The following is a 19,918-nucleotide window of genomic DNA, read 5'->3' on the forward strand; positions in this document are numbered from 1 at the left end:
GCTGATTTGTGGCGACAAAAACGGGTACGTATTGTGAACGATCGTTTTTCTTACAATGTTATGCTCAAGTTATTTTTATATGACACATACCCACACTTTCAGCATCTCTCTAGCGGAATCCTTACTTGAAAGTTCATGTCGTCATGCTGCTTGGACGGAACATCCTGGCCAGTTTGCAACCAGCAAATGTTCTTATAAAAGTCTGGGTTATGGAACCTGTCGAACCGGCTTCTCGACATATTTCTATCACGCCGTGCCAGTCAAGATCTCCCGGAAAACAACCATTTCCGCCGGAATTGGAGCAAGATCTTCCGGAAGGGTGCTTCCGGTTCAAGAGCGGCATGTCAAAGTGCTCTCGCATATACATTCCGGGCCCTGGTGATGTTTTTACGAAACATAAAATTTTTAAAAACACACACTAAATAAAATCTTACCAACTTTCCCGATCACGATAGCTATTTTGTTTTGAGGAAAACTTCACATGGGCATTCGGTTTGGGTGGTTTTGTTTCTTGGCCAGAATATTTGATTGCAAGAATCATCACACTTTTCGGGACAGTCCTAACTTTTTATAAAAACAGTCAACACTTTTTCTCGTTGACAGCTGCCAAGTCAAGGCTTTGACAGGTCAGGGCCACAACCTCTGAGAAATGTAACGCCCCGATCATTCTGATGGTTGAACAAAATAGGGCTGATGTAAGGCCGATCGGGTTGTTAAATTTCTCAGTGTGCAGTAGCTCAATTTCACCACTTGGAATGTTCAGCCATGGTAACCATGTCATTTTTAGTTTTCACCACGGGGTTTGGGACATTCATAACTTACGTTGAACCTAATAGTGAGAAATTATCTAGCGAGAAATTCAAAGTGAGAGCGACGACGTGAGAGTGTGTGCGTGCAACATGGAATTAAACTTTTCGAAGTGCCATGGGAACCTTCACAGCAGCTGCACAGAAAGTTTAACTCCATGTTGCACACACTCTCACTTTTAATTTCTCTTTTTTTTAAAGGTCCTCAAAGCTATCGAGAAATTAGAAGTGAGAATGTGTGCAACATGGAGTTAAACTTTCTGTGAAGTTGCTGTGAAGATTACCATGGCACTTTGAAAAGTTGAACTCCATGCACACACTCTCACTTTTAATTTCTTGATTGTGTTTCATATATGTTTATAGGACCTATTCAAAAAAAATACTCTTGTTATGAATTTAAAATGATATTCTCATGTCACTGAAAACTAGATTACTATTTTCAAAACAAACAATGAGCCATGGGTTACCTATGTACATAGGACAATTTGAAAAAGTTAGCGAGAAATCCTGTACCACCAATATGTTTTCCTTTTCTACCTTGTTTGTGAGGTAGGTAATTTTGAGCAACTTTTGTTCTTAGACTCCTGCTGTTTCATTCTTTTGTACTCTTATTTTTATGTATTTTTATTTGCTTTTGCCTTGTTGAATCTTTGTTCTTTTTGCTTGAACTTCCAATCATTAAATAAGCGTTTAGAGATTGTCTGGAATATATCAGAAATTACCCTCCCTATCGAGAAATTAAAAAGAGATGTGAGCCGGTAACATGGAAGTTAAACTTTCGCAACTGTCATGGTAAACTTTACAGAAGCTTGACAGAAAGTTTAACTCCATGTTGCACTTTTGATTTCCCGATATATATATATTAAAAAAAGAGTTATCTGTGTAAAATAAAAAAAAATGTTTATGAAGGTCTCATTTGAAAGTCTGAGAACTTATTTTTCCTTTTGTGTTTAAGAAATTTCGCATGCCGCATGCCAACTTAGTAGGTTTACTGGTCGGTCGTTTTAGAAGACACCCGATTTCGTTGGCTGATTACTCATATTGAGAACTGTCAAATTTTTACAGGAAATTCACTCGGATAGTGTTAGCGCAGCTGAACACTCCAAAAATTCACCACAAAAATGAGTTATAATAATTAAAATTTCGTGACCGTGCATAACTTCAACTCAACCAAATTAAGTTAAGCGTGTATATTGTACAGTTTGTTTTGGTTTGGTTCCTGCAAAGTTTCACCAGTTTTTCGTCTGCTGCGATCGCGTAAAATTTTTTTGTGTTGCGCCGATTTTGCAACTGTACTACAACATCCTGCCGGTGCTGTTCTACTACGGAATGGCCAACAGCGATCAGGAATACAAGATGCGCTTCCGGGCGGAGATTGTGGTGCTGCCGAAGAACGGTCACTTTGCTCTGTCGGCCGCGACCGGAGTGCTTGCCGGCGATCACGACTGTCCCATTTCCTGACTACTTGGTTGCATATTCCGGGTCAGGTCACGGAGGAGCAGACGAAGTTAGGTCTGGAGAACTGGTTCGATGAGTACAACGCTCGCGAGCTCCGTCAGATTTGGGAAGCTAAAACGGCCACGTACAACCAGCTGCGAACGATGAACAGCAAGCTGGACGACATGCAGAACTTGCTGAACAAAATGCGCGATGGAATGAACCAGGTGAAGCAGGGCGTGGCGAGCGTTAAGCAGAGGTTCGTATTGGTTCTTTCTTGTTTTTGGAGTTGAGCTTATTTTAGGTTTGGTTTTCAGGATGCAACAGTCGCAATCGCAAGCCAATGTGCAATGCCAGAACTGACGGCCTTCCTGATGACGATCGTGATGCACCTGCTGGTAATAGTCGCGTACAACATGTATAGCGTAAGTAGTAACTGCTATAATTGTATACAAAAATAGTATACTTATCAAATTTTTTAACCTTTTCAGCGATTGCTGAGCCGCACAGGCAAAAGTTCTACTAGAGACTATACTTTCCGGCCAGCTGTCTGTACGCGCCAAGGATGATTGCGTCCAGTGCTTTGCGAAGCGGTATACAATTGTAGTCGTGAGGAGGCAGCCGGCGCGGGACAAGAAGTACTCAATATCAAGCCGACGAATCAAAAACTGAGGTAAGAAACGTTCCATTGTAAGGACCTTCGACGCGACCGAAATTGCTGAGATTTGCATCTCGAAGTCTTCCACCTCGGCAGCAGCTGTAATCGGTGTTTGGTTCACTCTATCGGCTCAGGAATCCCAAAACTCCAGCTGAATTAAGCAACAAGCACCCTCTGGCCAACGAAGAGGATTTGCCTAGTTGGTGATTGGTTTCGAACCGTGCAACTATCATTAGCCGCCGAGCTGCTTTCCGGTACAACCCGTGACTTTTTCAGCACAACACGAGCGGCAAGCGAAATCGTAGAACTGATGGTGGCACTTTTGTTTACTTTGGTTTATTTTCAGATTCGCAGAGACCGTTCACGGACGTGGGATGTCTGGAACATCGTTCAAGCGCCACAAACTGTTATTCAACGTGGAAAAGCGTTCAACGGCGACGGCACGGATCGACACATTGCGACGACAAGTTGTGCTTCAGACGCCATAGAAAAGTTCACAAACATCGTTTCTGACCATTCTTACTATGGTCAATTGATGACCTTTCAATATAAATTGTATGTAAAAGAATTTTTTTCTTAACAAACTTTACTTTACTGTGAATTATTTAACAAAAAGCCTTTAATTTAAATACGCTCATATTCAAGGTGTAAGTTGGAGTGGGTAAAAATACGTTTTATCATTTTTTCAAACCTCGTTGGATTTAGATTTTGATAAATTTTTCGAAAGCTTTGATTTGTATTGTTTTCTGCACTTTGAATTGCACGCTTTTGTTTTGTGTTGAGCTTGAATCAAATCAATATAAAACCGTAAGCATGTGTTTCAAAATGTTCGTGCCAAAACAAATCGCAATGCTTTTGAAAATTACATCAGATTCTAGATTCAACGGGGTAAAAAAATTTACAGCTTTCTTAAATTTACGTAGATTTCATCGGAAATTTACATGTTTTGAAGTCTCTTTTGCTTCGGGTCATTTACGTTGGATGACATGTAAATTTAAAATGAAACTCATTTAAATTAGCATCATTAATGACGTGCACTTTTGGTACATCATAAATGATGTAAATTTACCGGATTATTTTTTTCTGTGTACGTTTACATCCGTGGCCTGTTTGCCGGAGCTGAGAAGTTTCTTGATGTCTAGTCCGCCGTGTACTTCCGTTCCTCGCACTACTGGCATTCCGGTGATGGGATCGTCTTCGTGTATACACGTGTATACACGAAGACGATCCCATCACCGGAATGCCAGTAGTGCGAGGAACGGAAGTACACGGCGGACTAGACATCAAGAAACTTCAGCTCCGGCAAACAGGCCACGGATGTAAACGTACACAGAAAAATAATCCGGTAAATTTACATCATTTATGATGTACCAAAAGTGCACGTCATTAATGATGCTAATTTAAATGAGTTTCATTTTAAATTTACATGTCATCCAACGTAAATGACCCGAAGCAAAAGAGACTTCAAAACATGTAAATTTCCGATGAAATCTACGTAAATTTAAGAAAGCTGTAAATTTTACCCCGTTGAATCTAGAATCTGATGTAATTTTCAAAAGCATTGCGATTTGTTTTGGCACGAACATTTTGAAACACATGCTTACGGTTTTATATTGATTTGATTCAAGCTCAACACAAAACAAAAGCGTGCAATTCAAAGTGCAGAAAACAATACAAATCAAAGCTTTCGAAAAATTTATCAAAATCTAAATCCAACGAGGTTTGAAAATGATAAAACGTATTTTTACCCACTCCAACTTACACCTTGAATATGAGCGTATTTAAATTAAAGGCTTTTTGTTAAATAATTCACAGTAAAGTAAAGTTTGTTAAGAAAAAAATTCTTTTACTTACAATTTATATTGAAAGGTCATCAATTGACCATAGTAAGAATGGTCAGAAACGATGTTTGTGAACTTTTCTATGGCGTCTGAAGCACAACTTGTCGTCGCAATGTGTCGATCCGTGCCGTCGCCGTTGAACGCTTTTCCACGTTGAATAACAGTTTGTGGCGCTTGAACGATGTTCCAGACATCCCACGTCCGTGAACGGTCTCTGCGAATCTGAAAAATAAACCAAAGTAAACAAAAGTGCCACCATCAGTTCTACGATTTCGCTTGCCGCTCGTGTTGTGCTGAAAAAGTCACGGGTTGTACCGGAAAGCAGCTCGGCGGCTAATGATAGTTGCACGGTTCGAAACCAATCACCAACTAGGCAAATCCTCTTCGTTGGCCAGAGGGTGCTTGTTGCTTAATTCAGCTGGAGTTTTGGGATTCCTGAGCCGATAGAGTGAACCAAACACCGATTACAGCTGCTGCCGAGGTGGAAGACTTCGAGATGCAAATCTCAGCAATTTCGGTCGCGTCGAAGGTCCTTACAATGGAACGTTTCTTACCTCAGTTTTTGATTCGTCGGCTTGATATTGAGTACTTCTTGTCCCGCGCCGGCTGCCTCCTCACGACTACAATTGTATACCGCTTCGCAAAGCACTGGACGCAATCATCCTTGGCGCGTACAGACAGCTGGCCGGAAAGTATAGTCTCTAGTAGAACTTTTTGCCTGTGCGGCTCAGCAATCGCTGAAAAGGTTAAAAAATTTGATAAGTATACTATTTTTGTATACAATTATAGCAGTTACTACTTACGCTATACATGTTGTACGCGACTATTACCAGCAGGTGCATCACGATCGTCATCAGGAAGGCCGTCAGTTCTGGCATTGCACATTGGCTTGCGATTGCGACTGTTGCATCCTGAAAACCAAACCTAAAATAAGCTCAACTCCAAAAAACAAGAAAGAACCAATACGAACCTCTGCTTAACGCTCGCCACGCCCTGCTTCACCTGGTTCATTCCATCGCGCATTTTGTTCAGCAAGTTCTGCATGTCGTCCAGCTTGCTGTTCATCGTTCGCAGCTGGTTGTACGTGGCCGTTTTAGCTTCCCAAATCTGACGGAGCTCGCGAGCGTTGTACTCATCGAACCAGTTCTCCAGACCTAACTTCGTCTGCTCCTCCGTGACCTGACCCGGAATATGCAACCAAGTAGTCAGGAAATGGGACAGTCGTGATCGCCGGCAAGCACTCCGGTCGCGGCCGACAGAGCAAAGTGACCGTTCTTCGGCAGCACCACAATCTCCGCCCGGAAGCGCATCTTGTATTCCTGATCGCTGTTGGCCATTCCGTAGTAGAACAGCACCGGCAGGATGTTGTAGTACAGTTGCAAAATCGGCGCAACACAAAAAATTTTACGCGATCGCAGCAGACGAAAAACTGGTGAAACTTTGCAGGAACCAAACCAAAACAAACTGTACAATATACACGCTTAACTTAATTTGGTTGAGTTGAAGTTATGCACGGTCACGAAATTTTAATTATTATAACTCATTTTTGTGGTGAATTTTTGAGTGTTCAGCTGCGCTAACACTATCCGAGTGAATTTCCCTGTAAAAAATTTGACAGTTCTCAATATGAGTAATCAGCCAACGAAATCGGGTGTCTTCTAAAACGACCGACCAGTAAACCTACTAAGTTGGCATGCGGCATGCGAAATTTCTTAAACACAAAAGGAAAAATAAGTTCTCAGACTTTCAAATGAGACCTTCATAAACATTTTTTTTATTTTACACAGATAACTCTTTTTTAATATATATATCGGGAAATCAGTGCAACATGGAGTTAAACTTTCTGTCAAGCTTCTGTAAAGTTTACCATGACAGTTGCGAAAGTTTAACTTCCATGTTACCGGCTCACATCTCTCTTTTCAATTTCTCGATAGGGAGGGTAATTTCTGATATATTCCAGACAATCTCTAAACGCTTATTTAATGATTGGAAGTTCAAGCAAAAAGAACAAAGATTCAACAAGGCAAAAGCAAATAAAAATACAAAAAAATAAGAGTACAAAAGAATGAAACAGCAGGAGTCTAAGAACAAAAGTTGCTCAAAATTACCTACCTCACAAACAAGGTAGAAAAGGAAAACATATTGGTGGTACAGGATTTCTCGCTAACTTTTTCAAATTGTCCTATGTACATAGGTAACCCATGGCTCATTGTTTGTTTTGAAAATAGTAATCTAGTTTTCAGTGACATGAGAATATCATTTTAAATTCATAACAAGAGTATTTTTTTTGAATAGGTCCTATAAACATATATGAAACACAATCAAGAAATTAAAAGTGAGAGTGTGTGCATGGAGTTCAACTTTTCAAAGTGCCATGGTAATCTTCACAGCAACTTCACAGAAAGTTTAACTCCATGTTGCACACATTCTCACTTCTAATTTCTCGATAGCTTTGAGGACCTTTAAAAAAAAACTCTAGAGAAATTAAAAGTGAGAGTGTGTGCAACATGGAGTTAAACTTTCTGTGCAGCTGCTGTGAAGGTTCCCATGGCACTTCGAAAAGTTTAATTCCATGTTGCACGCACACACTCTCACGTCGTCGCTCTCACTTTGAATTTCTCGCTAGATAATTTCTCACTATTAGGTTCAACGTAAGTTATGAATGTCCCAAACCCCGTGGTGAAAACTAAAAATGACATGGTTACCATGGCTGAACATTCCAAGTGGTGAAATTGAGCTACTGCCCACTGAGAAATTTAACAACCCGATCGGCCCTATTTTGTTCAACCATCAGAATGATCGGGGCGTTACATTTCTCAGAGGTTGTGGCCCTGACCTGTCAAAGACTTGACTTGGCAGCTGTCAACGAGAAAAAGTGTTGACTGTTTTTATAAAAAGTTAGGACTGTCCCGAAAAGTGTGATGATTCTTGCAATCAAATATTCTGGCCAAGAAACAAAACCACCCAAACCGAATGCCCATGTGAAGTTTTCCTCAAAACAAAATAGCTATCGTGATCGGGAAAGTTGGTAAGATTTTATTTAGTGTGTGTTTTTGAATAAAAATTTTATGTTTCGTAAAAACATCACCAGGGCCCGGAATGTATATGCGAGAGCACTTTGACATGCCGCTCTTGAACCGGAAGCACCCTTCCGGAAGATCTTGCTCCAATTCCGGCGGAAATGGTTGTTTTCCGGGAGATCTTGACTGGCACGGCGTGATAGAAATATGTCGAGAAGCCGGTTCGACAGGTTCCATAACCCAGACTTTTATAAGAACATTTGCTGGTTGCAAACTGGCCAGGATGTTCCGTCCAAGCAGCATGACGACATGAACTTTCAAGTAAGGATTCCGCTAGAGAGATGCTGAAAGTGTGGGTATGTGTCATATAAAAATAACTTGAGCATAACATTGTAAGAAAAACGATCGTTCACAATACGTACCCGTTTTTGTCGCCACAAATCAGCTAAAAGTCATCCGTTCCTCAGTTTCCGGAAAAGGTTCCTCCAGTCGCAACGCTTCCGGCAAAATTCCGCGGTCGGCGTCACTGGACCAGACACTGTGTTTTGTGAATTAACCGGTACCATTTCTTCAACCACTGCGGATTTTGTTTTTGTTTTGATATTTCTTGGTTTCCTGCCACTTTGAACTCGGCCCGTGAAAATTTGTTGCATTCTTTATTGAAACTAACCTGAATTACACTTGAACACAATCAATGATCACAATTTTTTGAATTTACAGCAAAAGTTTACGTTTATTACTTAAACACTTCCGCATCTTCACCCGCAATCATCAACAATATTGAACTGTCACTATCATGAACAAACAAGATTTGAAATTAAATTTAAATGACTTAAACATTTACATGAAGCAAATTTTACATTGAATAATCATTTACATGCATTTCATGAATTCAAATTTTACAATTGGCAACAAAATCGAAACCGTTTACACGACAAACATGCGTTACATTTAATCTCATTTTACATGAAGGCTCTTTAAATGCAATACAACATTTTACAACGAATTTCAAATTTACATTGAGCATGTTTACGTGGAAAACATAGATTCAGTGTCGTGTAATTTCACACTTTTTTTTCTGTGTAGGTCACCAGCTCCTTTGTCCTCAGAACTCCTTCGGGCACGTCAGCCATTTGCTTCGAGTAATACTGATAAATGGTCGACTTACTCGGAAGCGGTAGAAGTGACATATACGTATTATAGTTCAATCTTCCGCCTGTTAGGTAAATGCACATCGATAGCCTTTTAATGGTTTCAGGATATTGCATTTTACTGCCTTTTTGCTGTTTTTCGCAAATTTCCAGCAGCATCTCAATGAATTTGTTGCGCTTTTTGTTTTTGTCGTCCTCAGCTAGTACATCGTAACTCGGGATATTTCCCACGCTTTTCTGTTTATCTTCCGCAACTAACCTCGTAAAGTGATCTGTTATGCTCGATTGTTTTACGTCGTACTGGTTACTTAATTTAAATAAACGACTCTTCGACCGATTCTTGGTTGATTTCTCTTCGTGGAGATGTGCCTCATGAATAATACAATTATTAAGCTTTAGAGTGGCGGCTAAAATTAAAAATAAATTAGCAATTTTGAAATTGCTTCACGCCAAATCATCGGTGAAATTTAAAGTCCACCAATTTTTATTAATTTAGTAAGAGTTTTTGTTCGAGTCAGAGTCAGTGGAGTTGCGTCTTTTTTTTTTTGAAGATGGAATTGGAATCGCTGAATCGCTAGAAGCCAGAGTAGGAGGCGAAGTCGCTTCAATAGCTTTCCAATTCCGGCCTAGTTAAAACTTTAAATTCAGCTGTAATGACCATGACAGCCCGTAGAAACCTTGATAAATGTTTTCAATGTTTTTTTTTTGTATTCTTGAAGCAAAACATTCAACGAACGATTTAATAATTCAGTAACAAAGGTAAACAAAAGGGTGGTTCAATCTTCGTGATTTTCGTGGAAATCTAAATGCTCTCAACGAGCAGGATTTACATAATTGTTTGAAATACTAAATATACACATACATTTTCTTTAGCCATCGAAATCTGCGTTGTATCATTGAAAATAGACACACAGTAACAATCAGAAGAAATCCGCGAAAATCAAGAAGATTTTTAACCAACCTGAAACGATGAAAGTCTCTATCAAAGTCATCCCAGGCTATCATTGTCATCAAAACACGTTATATTATTGCAATATCACTTTTATTGGCCTCAACGAATTTAAGTAACCTTCTACCTTTCTCCTTCATTTTTACAACTAAGCAACAAGTGTACTACAAAATAACAATGAACTATGTTTTAGGGTCAGCAACTCAAAATAAAATTCAAAAAACGATGCAACAAAACATCATTTGTTTACGATACGACTAGCCTGTCCGTACTATTTAAGAATGTTCCTGCTTAAAACTACATCCGATTTATAGTTTCTTATCTGCAATTTAAAAACTACCTGAATTAACTTCTTCGTCGATCCATTCCTCTTCCTCAACCATGTCGATCATATCTCTTTTTTGTCCGTTTTGGTCACCGGTACTCTCGATCTCTACAACAAGAACTGAACTAAAAAAGTTAATATTATTCTAAATAAGCATTACTTAAACATACCTTTAGATGCACGTTCGCCCCGTTCATCATCGAAATCAGCTTTACGCTTCGAGCTCGAGGGCTTAATCATGTCTAGCAAGCTGGTTTGCTTTGTTTTTGAACCCGTTAGATTGGACGCTGGGTGTTGTGTATGATAGTGTTTGATAAAGTTTGCAATCACTACTTTAAAGGATGTTTTGCTGGTTATGGTGTAGAAAAGCATTATCAACGATTTGCAAAACGGACAGATTACCCCGACTTTTCGCTCGTGTTCCGTGGAAATGATGCGCAATTGGAAGTCATTTTTTTGCACAAATTTATGCGACTCATTCCCATCTACCTTGACCCATTGAGCCAACCGGGCCCTGAACTTCTCCAGAAGTTCTTCTTCTATTTTCTCGTCAAGAACAACTTTTTTCAGAGGATTCTCCGGTGTATCAGGGCGGGACACGAGTTGTTTCTCAACCTGGCGTGAACGGCAAGCAAGTTTTTCCCAGCTCGTGTTAACAACGAGATCGCGATATCCGCGCAGAACGGCTACATGTCCCGGCAACAGGCCTTTCTCCTTGGGCAACGAACTCAGTTCACTATCCGTTATACTTCTTAATGCAACATAACTATCGTAACCAAGTGATGTTAGAAAAGATTTAATTGCTGTAGGAATTGGCCCCATAACTTCCAAAACTTTCCAGAGAGGATTCTCGAGGTCCTGATTGTTGTCCTGCAAATAATATTTATCTCGTGTTTATCATCATATGTCCAAATCTGAAACAAGCTAGCAGTGTATCAAAAAATTGTTCGTTTGGTTCGACGGTTCGACCAAATATTGAATTTAGTAAAAGCAGAGCTAGTTCTGTCAGAATCCTGTTTAAACGGTGGAACTTTTCTGCTAGAATGCTGTTTGAATATCCAGCTCTGTAAGAACTCTGCTAGAACGTCGTGACTAGGAGTTGTGTTACATTTGGTTAAAAAGTGTCTTCAACACACAAAAAGTGATTTTGAACTTCTGATATGTACCATGTTTAGTAACATTTTACGCATTTACTCCTATTGTGTTAAAGACACTTATAATTTATCAACTAACAATAATCATATGTGAAATTTATCAATTTTTAAACAAAATTGAGGTGTACGGACAAGTTTTTAGCCTAAATTTTGGACTTTATTTTAGTTAAATCGTTTATATTATTTTTTAGTTGAATATTTGGTCTTGATTTGGTCAAATCATCCTAGTACCTTAAAAAAGACGTATCCCTGCGTTAATCTATTCAACAAACTTGGAGTTTTACCAAGTTTCAGGAAAAATACATTAAAAGCAAATAAAGTTACCGTACAGGGCTGTACGGACGATTTTTGATACACTGTCCGTTATTAAAATTTTACTATACCATTTTCGTTGACTGTTTTATTAAATGAGTATTAACCGCTTTTACTTAAACCTGCTTAAAATTTTTGAATTTTTACAAAATATGCACGAACTGCCACAATTTAAAGAACACGACACATGTGCGAACGAAACGTCGAAGAAAGTTACATTACACGTTCACCAATTATAACACATTTCAAAGGAAGAAGAACAGCTTTATTTGTTTTTTTAAACCTTGGCCACGTTGGGTTTCAAATTGATTTACACCTTGTTTACACCAACATTTACACAATTACCCAGTCTCGAAATATTCTAGCAGAACTGGTTTTGCCAGAATCCTGGTAAAATGGTGGAAAAATTCTGCTAGAATGCGGTTAGAATATCTTGAGAATATCCACTTTTGTTAGAGCTCTGCTAGAACGCTTCGACTGGGTACAAAGAGAACAAATTATGGGAGCGTTATTTTATTGTGTAACACAGTTGGGGGAGAAAGTGGTTAAAGGCTGCGTTTCACAGGCATTTTTAAGTTTGTATTTGTATTTTTGTTTTGCAGGTAAAAACCAAATAAAAAAAAAATTGCACTACGTAATAAAAGAACGCTTCCTTAAAAGCAAATTAAAATTTTGATTTAACGAGAATTTCACACGCGTTACTGAAAGCAACTTTGGTAGCAATTTGGTGGCAATATCCCATTCAAATCAATCCGAACTCTGAAACGGAATCTAATTAGAATCGTATACAAATTCCGTTTCAAACGCAACAACCGGTTCCGTGTTTCAGAATTCGGATTGATTTGACTGGGATATATAAGTTAACCTACCCAAAACTTACCCTTGACCGACCCCGTGAGACAAGTAAACCTTGAGTAAACACGATGCAGGTTTGATCGGCAATCAGACCCACATTGGCTATACATTTCTTATAGGGCAATTGTTTGCACTTATCAATCCCAAGTAATTCTAGGTAATTTTATTTAATTCCAAGTAATTCCATGTAATTCCAAGTAATTCTAGGGAATTCCTAGTAATTCGTAATATAATTCGAGTAATCCTGGTAATTCCATTCAGACTGGTCATTAATCCTTGATGCTGGAAACCCCTTGCGACGCACTCCCAAACAAGTTTGGATTCGCATTTAGAGGATTTTAATGCCAATAGTGCAGCTTGGCTATCCGAGAAAATACCGATTTTTGCGTGTCTATAATTTCTCATAATACACGTCCTCGCACAGATGTGTATGGCATACACTTCTGCTTTAAAAACGGTAGGCCACTTTCCCATAGATATGGTTTCCCTGGTTCGAGGACCGAAGACTCCAGCTCCAGTAGAAGTGCCCATTTTTGAACCATCCGTAAAGAAACGAATAGTTCCTTCTGGAAGTGTAGGTCCTCCATTACTCCACATTTGGCGATTTGTTTCAATCACCTCATATGGAATGTCCATGTTGGGCCTCGCCTCCATGCAGTCCGAGACTGAAGTTGCAGGGGGGGAAATGTCACAAGCCTTCACGATCCGCGAGTGACCCGTTCCATCTCCTTCCACCCAGTTGTTACACCGTTGTAGTCGTAGAGCGCCAAGCGCTGCCTCCTGCTTCACATGTAAATGTAAAGGCAGAATGCATAGCATGGCTTCCATGGCCGCGGTGGGGGTTGTTTTCATTGCACTCGTTACAGAGAGACATGCCAGTCGTTGGAGCTTGGTCAGCTTCGACTGACATGTCTTCTGTTCAGTCTTCGGCCACCAAACGGTCGACGCATAGGTTACCCTAGGTCGAGCGATGGTGGTGTAAGACCAGAATGCAAGTTTTGGTTTAAGGCCCCAGGTTTTGCCGAGCATTTTGTTGCACGCCCAGATAGCAGTAGTTGCCTTCTTTACCGCATAGTCCAGATGTGCATTCCAGTTCAGCTTTTGTCAAGGATTACTCCTAGATATTTGACCTCGGAACTGAAGGTCAGTTGGGTTCCTTTCAAGGTAGGCGGCCTAAGGTCGTGTTTCCTCCTGTTAGTAAACGGGATTATCACGGTTTTGTTGGGGTTTATCGTCAGCCCTTCCTGCTCACACCACGACATGGTGCAGTTTAGAGCTGACTGTAGACGGTCCGATAACGTTCCGTCGTACTTCCCCCGGATGATTAAGACTACGTCGTCAGCATATCCAATGACTTCGTAGCCAAGTAGTGTGAGTTTTCTTAGAAGGCTATCTACCACCAGCAGCCAAAGCAAAGGAGATAGTACTCCCCCTTGCGGACAGCCTTGGGCTGCTGTTATTGTGATAGATGTGTCTCCTAGCGATGCTGAAATCTCTCTGCTCGTAAGCATAGCATGAATCCAGCTCGCAGTTGTTCCATCGACGTTCCTCGACCGGAGCGCTTCATTGATGGCTGTGTACGAAGTGTTATCGAAAGCGCCCTGAATATCAAGAAAAGCACAAAGTGCAGATTCTTTATATTTCAGTGCGTTCTCGATACGTGACCCTAACGTGTGTAGGGCAGTTTCGGTCGATTTGCCCGCTTGGTATGCATATTGGTGTTTATGCAAAGGGAAGTCCTTCAAGAACTTCGCCCGGATGTGGTTGTCCGTGATTTTCTCCATAAGCTTGAGCAGCGTTGCTGTCAGGCTTATGGGTCTGAAGGCTTTTGGCGTCGTGGGATCACTTCTGCCGGCCTTAGGTATGAAGATCACCTTGACTTTGCGCCAGCTTCGAGGGATGTAGCCCAGGGTGAAGCTGGCTCGAAGTAGGTTGATCAGCTCAGCCATTATGGTGTCGGCTGCTTTTGGAGAAAGATTGGAAGGATGCCATCGGGTCCCGCAGCCTTCAGTGGTTCAAACGTGCCGAGGGCCCATTTGATTGAAGACTGATTGAACATTCGACGGGCTAGTTGGACTGACTCTCTTGATGGTCGACACCATGCGCCATCTGCAGTCCGGATACTAGCAGCATCCTCCTCTCTTTCAGTTGATTCTGGAAAGTGCATACTCATGAGTACTTGCAGTGTTTCCTTGTTTGTGACAGTGAGAGTGCCTTGCTCGTCTCTCACCTGTCCTAGACCGTTAGAATGGTCTTTCGACAACGCCTTTTGGAGTCGGGTTGCTTCAGACATCGAGCTTATGTCCTCGCAGAAATTGGCCAGGCTAGTTTTTTTTTGGCCCTCCTCAGCTCCGCGTTGTACTTCGTTAGGGCTGCTTTGTAGGCATCCCATTCAGAAGTGAGCTTTGCTCGGTTGAAAAGCCTTCGTGCCTCCTTACGGAGGTTGCTCAGGCTTTCGCTCCACCACGGTACGTCCCGACAGATTTCCCTCACCTTTTTTTGGGCAGCTTGCCTGATAGGCAGCCGTGACTCTGTGTTGGAGAATATCCGCTGCATTGTTCAATTCTTCGGGTGTTCGTATCCGTGGAGGGGCATGTGGTTTGGACCGGGTAAGGTGACCTCGGAAGGCATTCCAGTTTGTGTCGGATGGGTCACGAAACGTTTCCCTTTTCAGTTGACTGGCTTCTATGTCGAAGACAATCTGTCTGTGATCAGATAGACTAGCTTCTTCAGAGACATGCCAGTTTTTTATTTTGTCTGCGAAAGCAGCACTACACAGAGTGAGGTCCAAAACCTCCTGTCTTGCGACAGTAACAAAAGTAGGGTCATTGCCCTTATTGCATACATTGACATCATGCGACGACAGGTATTCAAGAAGGTACTCACCTCTTTCGTTGACGTCTGTGCTTCCCCATATGGTGTGGTGGGCGTTCGCGTCGCAACCGATGAGGAACGGTTTGTTGACAGCCCTGCAGTAACGCACAAGTGCGTCCACCTCAGGTGGTGGTATTACGTCCTGGTCGCCCGGGAAGTAAGCGGATGCAACGACCACCTCCTGCTTTCCTCTGGTCGTTGGAACCGTTAGCGTTACAGCTACGATGTCACGCTGGGTAAATTCTGTAATGAGAGAATACTTGATATCTCTGCGTAGCAGAATTGCAGATCTTGGGGATGTCTGCGAGTTGCAGTAAATTAACTTACTGTCTGGACTAGTAAGTCCGCGTATTTTTTGTGGTTTACCCACGGTTCCTGGATGAGAGCAACTCCCAGTTGCTCTTTGTGAACCTTCTGCTAAGCACACTTGATGCGCCCTTAGCGTGATGAAGGTTCACTTGGATGCAGCGGATGCTGCTCATTGTCCAGGGTGTGCCGCCTTCTGCCCGTTGTCCATTGGACTCGAGCGTCGGTTGACGGATTCCGACGGCTGTGTCGCCGATGTATGAGGACCCAGGATCCTCGTGTAAGCTCCCCAAGGCTTGCAAGCTTGGGGTTACGGGTTTGCTTCCTTTGCCCTTGAGGGGTTTCTGAGCGTGGCTGGTTCCAGGCGGTTGGGGCTTTGAACCGCGAGCGGTTTTTGGCTCCGTACCCGTTGCAGCATCGGTGCTAGAGGCGATTGGTTTTTGCTTTTGGGCGTGGGGTTGGGCTTAACCGCGTTTGCTTTCGCAGATGGTCGTTGCTTGCCCCCTTGTTGCCTTTTGCTGTACCGTTCCACCTTTCGCGGGATTGCTCGTTTGAGCAACAGAATTTCCTCTTTGGCGGTGGATGCGCCCCGGTCACCTTGCGCAAGCGAACCTTGCTGAACTTGAAGTTCAGGTGGGAGTTGTTGGCAGCGATGGTCTCTGCTGACTTCTCATCTACCTCCAGCAGCAGTTCCACCGTCTTGGCAATCACTTTCCTTTTGATTACCCGCCAGGATTTGTTGCTGAGACCGATATTTTGATTCTCCATAAGCTGGAGAATGCGTAGAGTGGAGTCGTTGCAGCTGTCGAAGACGTACGCCGTAAAGGAATGCAGCTTCGGCAGATCTGTGACCTCGATGGCTTTTAGAGAAGCACCTTCCCACGGGATGAGTGAGGTGATAGTCTCTTTCAGCCAGGACGCAGTGCAAGCGTCTCCGCACGCAAGTATCAGGTACCCCAGTTTGAACTCGCAGCTGCGGAAGTTAGGCCTGACCACCGTATTGACGAGATTGCCTATCATTGTAATCAGCGCCTCCTTGACCACTACGAGTTGCTCCATAGAGAGCCGTGTTTCGGGATAACCCACGGTGGTGATGGCAATTGGAACAGCGTCCGCCAGCTCCTTGAAGGTGATCCCTGGTCCTGGATTGTGGTTGTCCTTGGACCTTTTGTTTTGTGGACCGGACTGTCCACCGGTATTTGGAGACGGTTGTTCCTCAGAACGTTGCCGTTTCTGCGAAACCACCGAGAAGCGACACAACTCCCGAGCTGCGGCTAGAGAATGGCCTTGGCCAAGGAGCCAGTTGAAGCGCTTGAGCTCAGCATCGCTCATGCGCAAACCTCTGCTCTTTTCCACGGTTTCTCCGTTTCGCCTTGGGTCGTCATCGCCATGCTCTTGACCTGCCTGTACGGATGACCGATTCGGCGTGTCCAGGATTGACGACGAGACCGAGGCGATCGTCCCCAGCGACATGGAGTCTAGTTGCTCCTCCATCTTCTCATCCAGCGATCCGATGCTGTCGAGCTCCACATCGTCCGTCCCCTTGGACGATCCCACCTCTTCATCTTCCTTCTTCTCCACTACTTCCTCTCCACTATCTCCCTTCTCCTTCTCCTTCGTGTCCATTGTTTTGTTTAAAGTATCCATGATTACCGAATGTCTACTGCAAGGAAAAAAACACACTTCAACTGAGACTAGAGCCTGCATAGAGTCAGAGGAGGCTTGGTTACTGCGTGGGGCGCCTTGGTACCACACAGGCTCCGCTAAGACCTGGAAAGATATTTTAGACCCTCCAAACATTCATCCTCGGCACGGGTCGCATGACACCTTAGATTGGGGTCCATGTAGGAGTGCGTGAAAGCCTCGTTTGCACTAGGACGGCAGACTAGTTTTGTGAACCATCCGTATAGCACTCCGTTTGGTTCTCCGTGGATTTTTGATTTTACGATATGGAAGCAGAGAACAGCCTCCATATCAACGTTCCTCCTTTACCCGGGCTTACGACCGGCAGTTCAGGTTCTCAATGGTTTCTCTTCCCTTTGGTTACAACCACTTATGGTTGTAGCTGAAGTTCAGTTTGTCATCAAGATCCATCATTACAGGCGGAGTTACCCTAGTGTACATGATACTTTTTGAAATCTTGGTATCGATTTGACGAATTTCATCGATAGATTCTCCTCCGCCATGGTCTCAATCGACGTCACCACGGTATCAAACGCCGACCCGAGCGTCAGCAGAAGGTGGCATACCGCGTCAATGTCGTCCATCACGGCCCCGGTTCCACGGAACTCACGCACCATCTTGTCGAAGCGCAAGAAGTGGTCCGTCAAACGTCCACCGTCGAATCGCGTGCTCAGGATTTGTCGATGGAGATGTATACGGCTCGCGACGCTCTTCCGTTCGAACACATTCTTGAGCGTCGTCCAGATTTCCTTCGGCGACTGCTTGTCCTGAACGTACTCGAGCTGGGAATCGTGGATGCGCTCGATCAACAAACGCTTGCACTTCCGCCTTCTCTTCAGCTGTTCGCCTCTTCTCCTTGTCCGCCGAAACCGTCGTCGAATCTCCCGTCTTCGGAATCAGCTCAGGAAGCTCTCCAACCTCGTGTAGAATGCAGTCGTCCAGCTCGTACTCCTCCAGGAGTACCAGAACTCGATACTTCCACGCGGCAAAGTTCCTGCCGTCAAACAGCGCGACATGGTAGTGATCCTAGCGCGCAACCGCGTCCTCCGACATCCCGACAAGTTTACTGTGAAACGGCAACCCGAATTAGGAACGGGCTGGGCCCATAACCTAAAAGAGGTTCGAATGGCTTACAGGAGGAAAATTAACCCTCTAACGCCCGTGGTTGCACCAGAGTGCCACTAATTTTTCACTTTAAATTGAAATTTCTCGAAAACAAATGAATGAAATGATCTCATTCTTCCTGCATAGTGTTATTTAAGATATTTACTGCCTCCAATTCAAATTCCATCCATTTTGGTCAATTCTGTAGAAAATGGCAAGGAAAACCGTAAAAAATCTCGATTTTGCTCTGGGCGGGAAGGGGTTAAAACACGTATGTTACATTTAGAGCGGTTGTTTAAAGACTAAGATTTATTGTAACTAAAGTAAACAGGAACAGCTGCTGACAGTTCTGTTGGCGCAGTAGCGCGCAAAGGTAATAGATCAGTGGTTGCCATATCAACAATGTCCAACACGATCGCCGGGAGGAAGCTATTTCTAAAAGCAAATGCTTGAGCCAGCAAACTTCCAAAAATGTAGCGTGCTAGGTCACTTTGGCACGACGAGGTCAGCAGCTTGACGGAACGGTCGAACGGTGACATTTAACCAAAAACCACTGCGTCGTAAATGATCACGTGCAGCAACGGAGGAATCTTCCACCTTCCGCATCAAAATCCGGAACTTGTTTTTTGCAGCAAAAACCAAATCGAAAAAAAAATTGCGGCAGCCTCTTGGGATGAAATAATTTCTTGCAATCACGCTGATCTGCCAGAACATCTATCCACAGATTCCGTAACCTAGCTTCCAATTACTCAGGAGAAAAATTGAGTAGCCAAGTTTGTTATGATTCCTCCATGTTGTTTTGATTGGCGAATTTTTTTGTCGAGGGATGAAACATTTTTTTTTGTTTATTTAATAAAAAAAAAACAAATAAAATATGTACTATTTTTATCTTCAAAAATGCCCATCATTATCATCCAAAACATCCGACGGCAACACGCAAGCACTGATGCTATTTATTTTGCAAAAAAATGCGGAGAGAAAAAGTGCGGCGAGAGTTGAAATCGCTCGTTTCGATTTGGTGCCAGAGCGACAAAATGTTGTCAGTGACGTTTCAGCACAACATATCGTTACACTCAGAAATGAAGTTGATAAGTTTGCGAAGCGTAGTGTCGGAGAAGTCGCCGCAAAAATTCGATTTATTTCCGAAACCAGAATACATTGAGTAAGATTGAGTAACTTTGAGAAATTGAGTCACTCAGTTTCTATCTGTCCTACCCCTTGCCCGGGACCATTCCCACTCTCCACTATACACCTTTACCAAAAATCATGATTTTTGAGTTCCAAATCCCACTTTTCATACGATTTTTCAGTTCAACCCATATAACCCTTTTTATGGTTGTAGTATCTGAACTCAAAAAATCGTATGAAAAGTGGGATTTGGAACTCAAAAAATCATGATTTTTGGTAAGGGTGTAGAAAAAATAAAGTCTCTGTTTCTGAAGG

At 42.6% G+C, this 19,918-nt stretch overlaps 1 protein-coding gene and 3 long non-coding RNA genes across 4 annotated transcripts; 1 reads left to right on the forward strand and 3 right to left on the reverse strand.

Moving 5' to 3' along the window:
• Positions 1-29: 29 nt before the first annotated feature.
• Positions 30-486, reverse strand: LOC119766947. The gene is made up of 2 exons (XR_005277222.1): positions 435-486; positions 30-375 (listed from the first exon to the last, which is right to left on the reverse strand). It is a non-coding gene; the product is annotated as an uncharacterized LOC119766947 (long non-coding RNA).
• Positions 487-5,345: 4,859 nt separating this feature from the next.
• LOC6032498 lies at positions 5,346-6,444 on the reverse strand. The gene is made up of 3 exons (XM_038263412.1): positions 6,427-6,444; positions 5,713-6,068; positions 5,346-5,653 (listed from the first exon to the last, which is right to left on the reverse strand). Exons 1-3 carry the CDS (start codon positions 6,442-6,444, stop codon positions 5,608-5,610), a joined length of 420 nt encoding a protein of 139 aa, XP_038119340.1. The 3' UTR covers positions 5,346-5,607.
• A 1,274-nt stretch (positions 6,445-7,718) lies between these two features.
• On the forward strand, positions 7,719-8,179 carry LOC119765520. Its single transcript, XR_005276790.1, has 2 exons — positions 7,719-7,770; positions 7,834-8,179. It is a non-coding gene; the product is annotated as an uncharacterized LOC119765520 (long non-coding RNA).
• A 1,759-nt stretch (positions 8,180-9,938) lies between these two features.
• LOC119771228 lies at positions 9,939-11,057 on the reverse strand. Its single transcript, XR_005279100.1, has 2 exons — positions 10,358-11,057; positions 9,939-10,307 (listed from the first exon to the last, which is right to left on the reverse strand). It is a non-coding gene; the product is annotated as an uncharacterized LOC119771228 (long non-coding RNA).
• Positions 11,058-19,918: the final 8,861 nt, after the last annotated feature.

The sequence above is a fragment of the Culex quinquefasciatus genome, chromosome 1 (assembly GCF_015732765.1).
Source record: "Culex quinquefasciatus strain JHB chromosome 1, VPISU_Cqui_1.0_pri_paternal, whole genome shotgun sequence".
Lineage (NCBI taxonomy): Eukaryota > Metazoa > Arthropoda > Insecta > Diptera > Culicidae > Culex > Culex quinquefasciatus.

Coding starts and splice junctions, on each gene's coding strand:
- LOC6032498 (XM_038263412.1), bottom strand. Junction 5,654..5,712: donor GTGGCGAGCGTTAAGCAGAG/GTTCGTATTGGT, acceptor TTTGGTTTTCAG/GATGCAACAGTCGCAATCGC.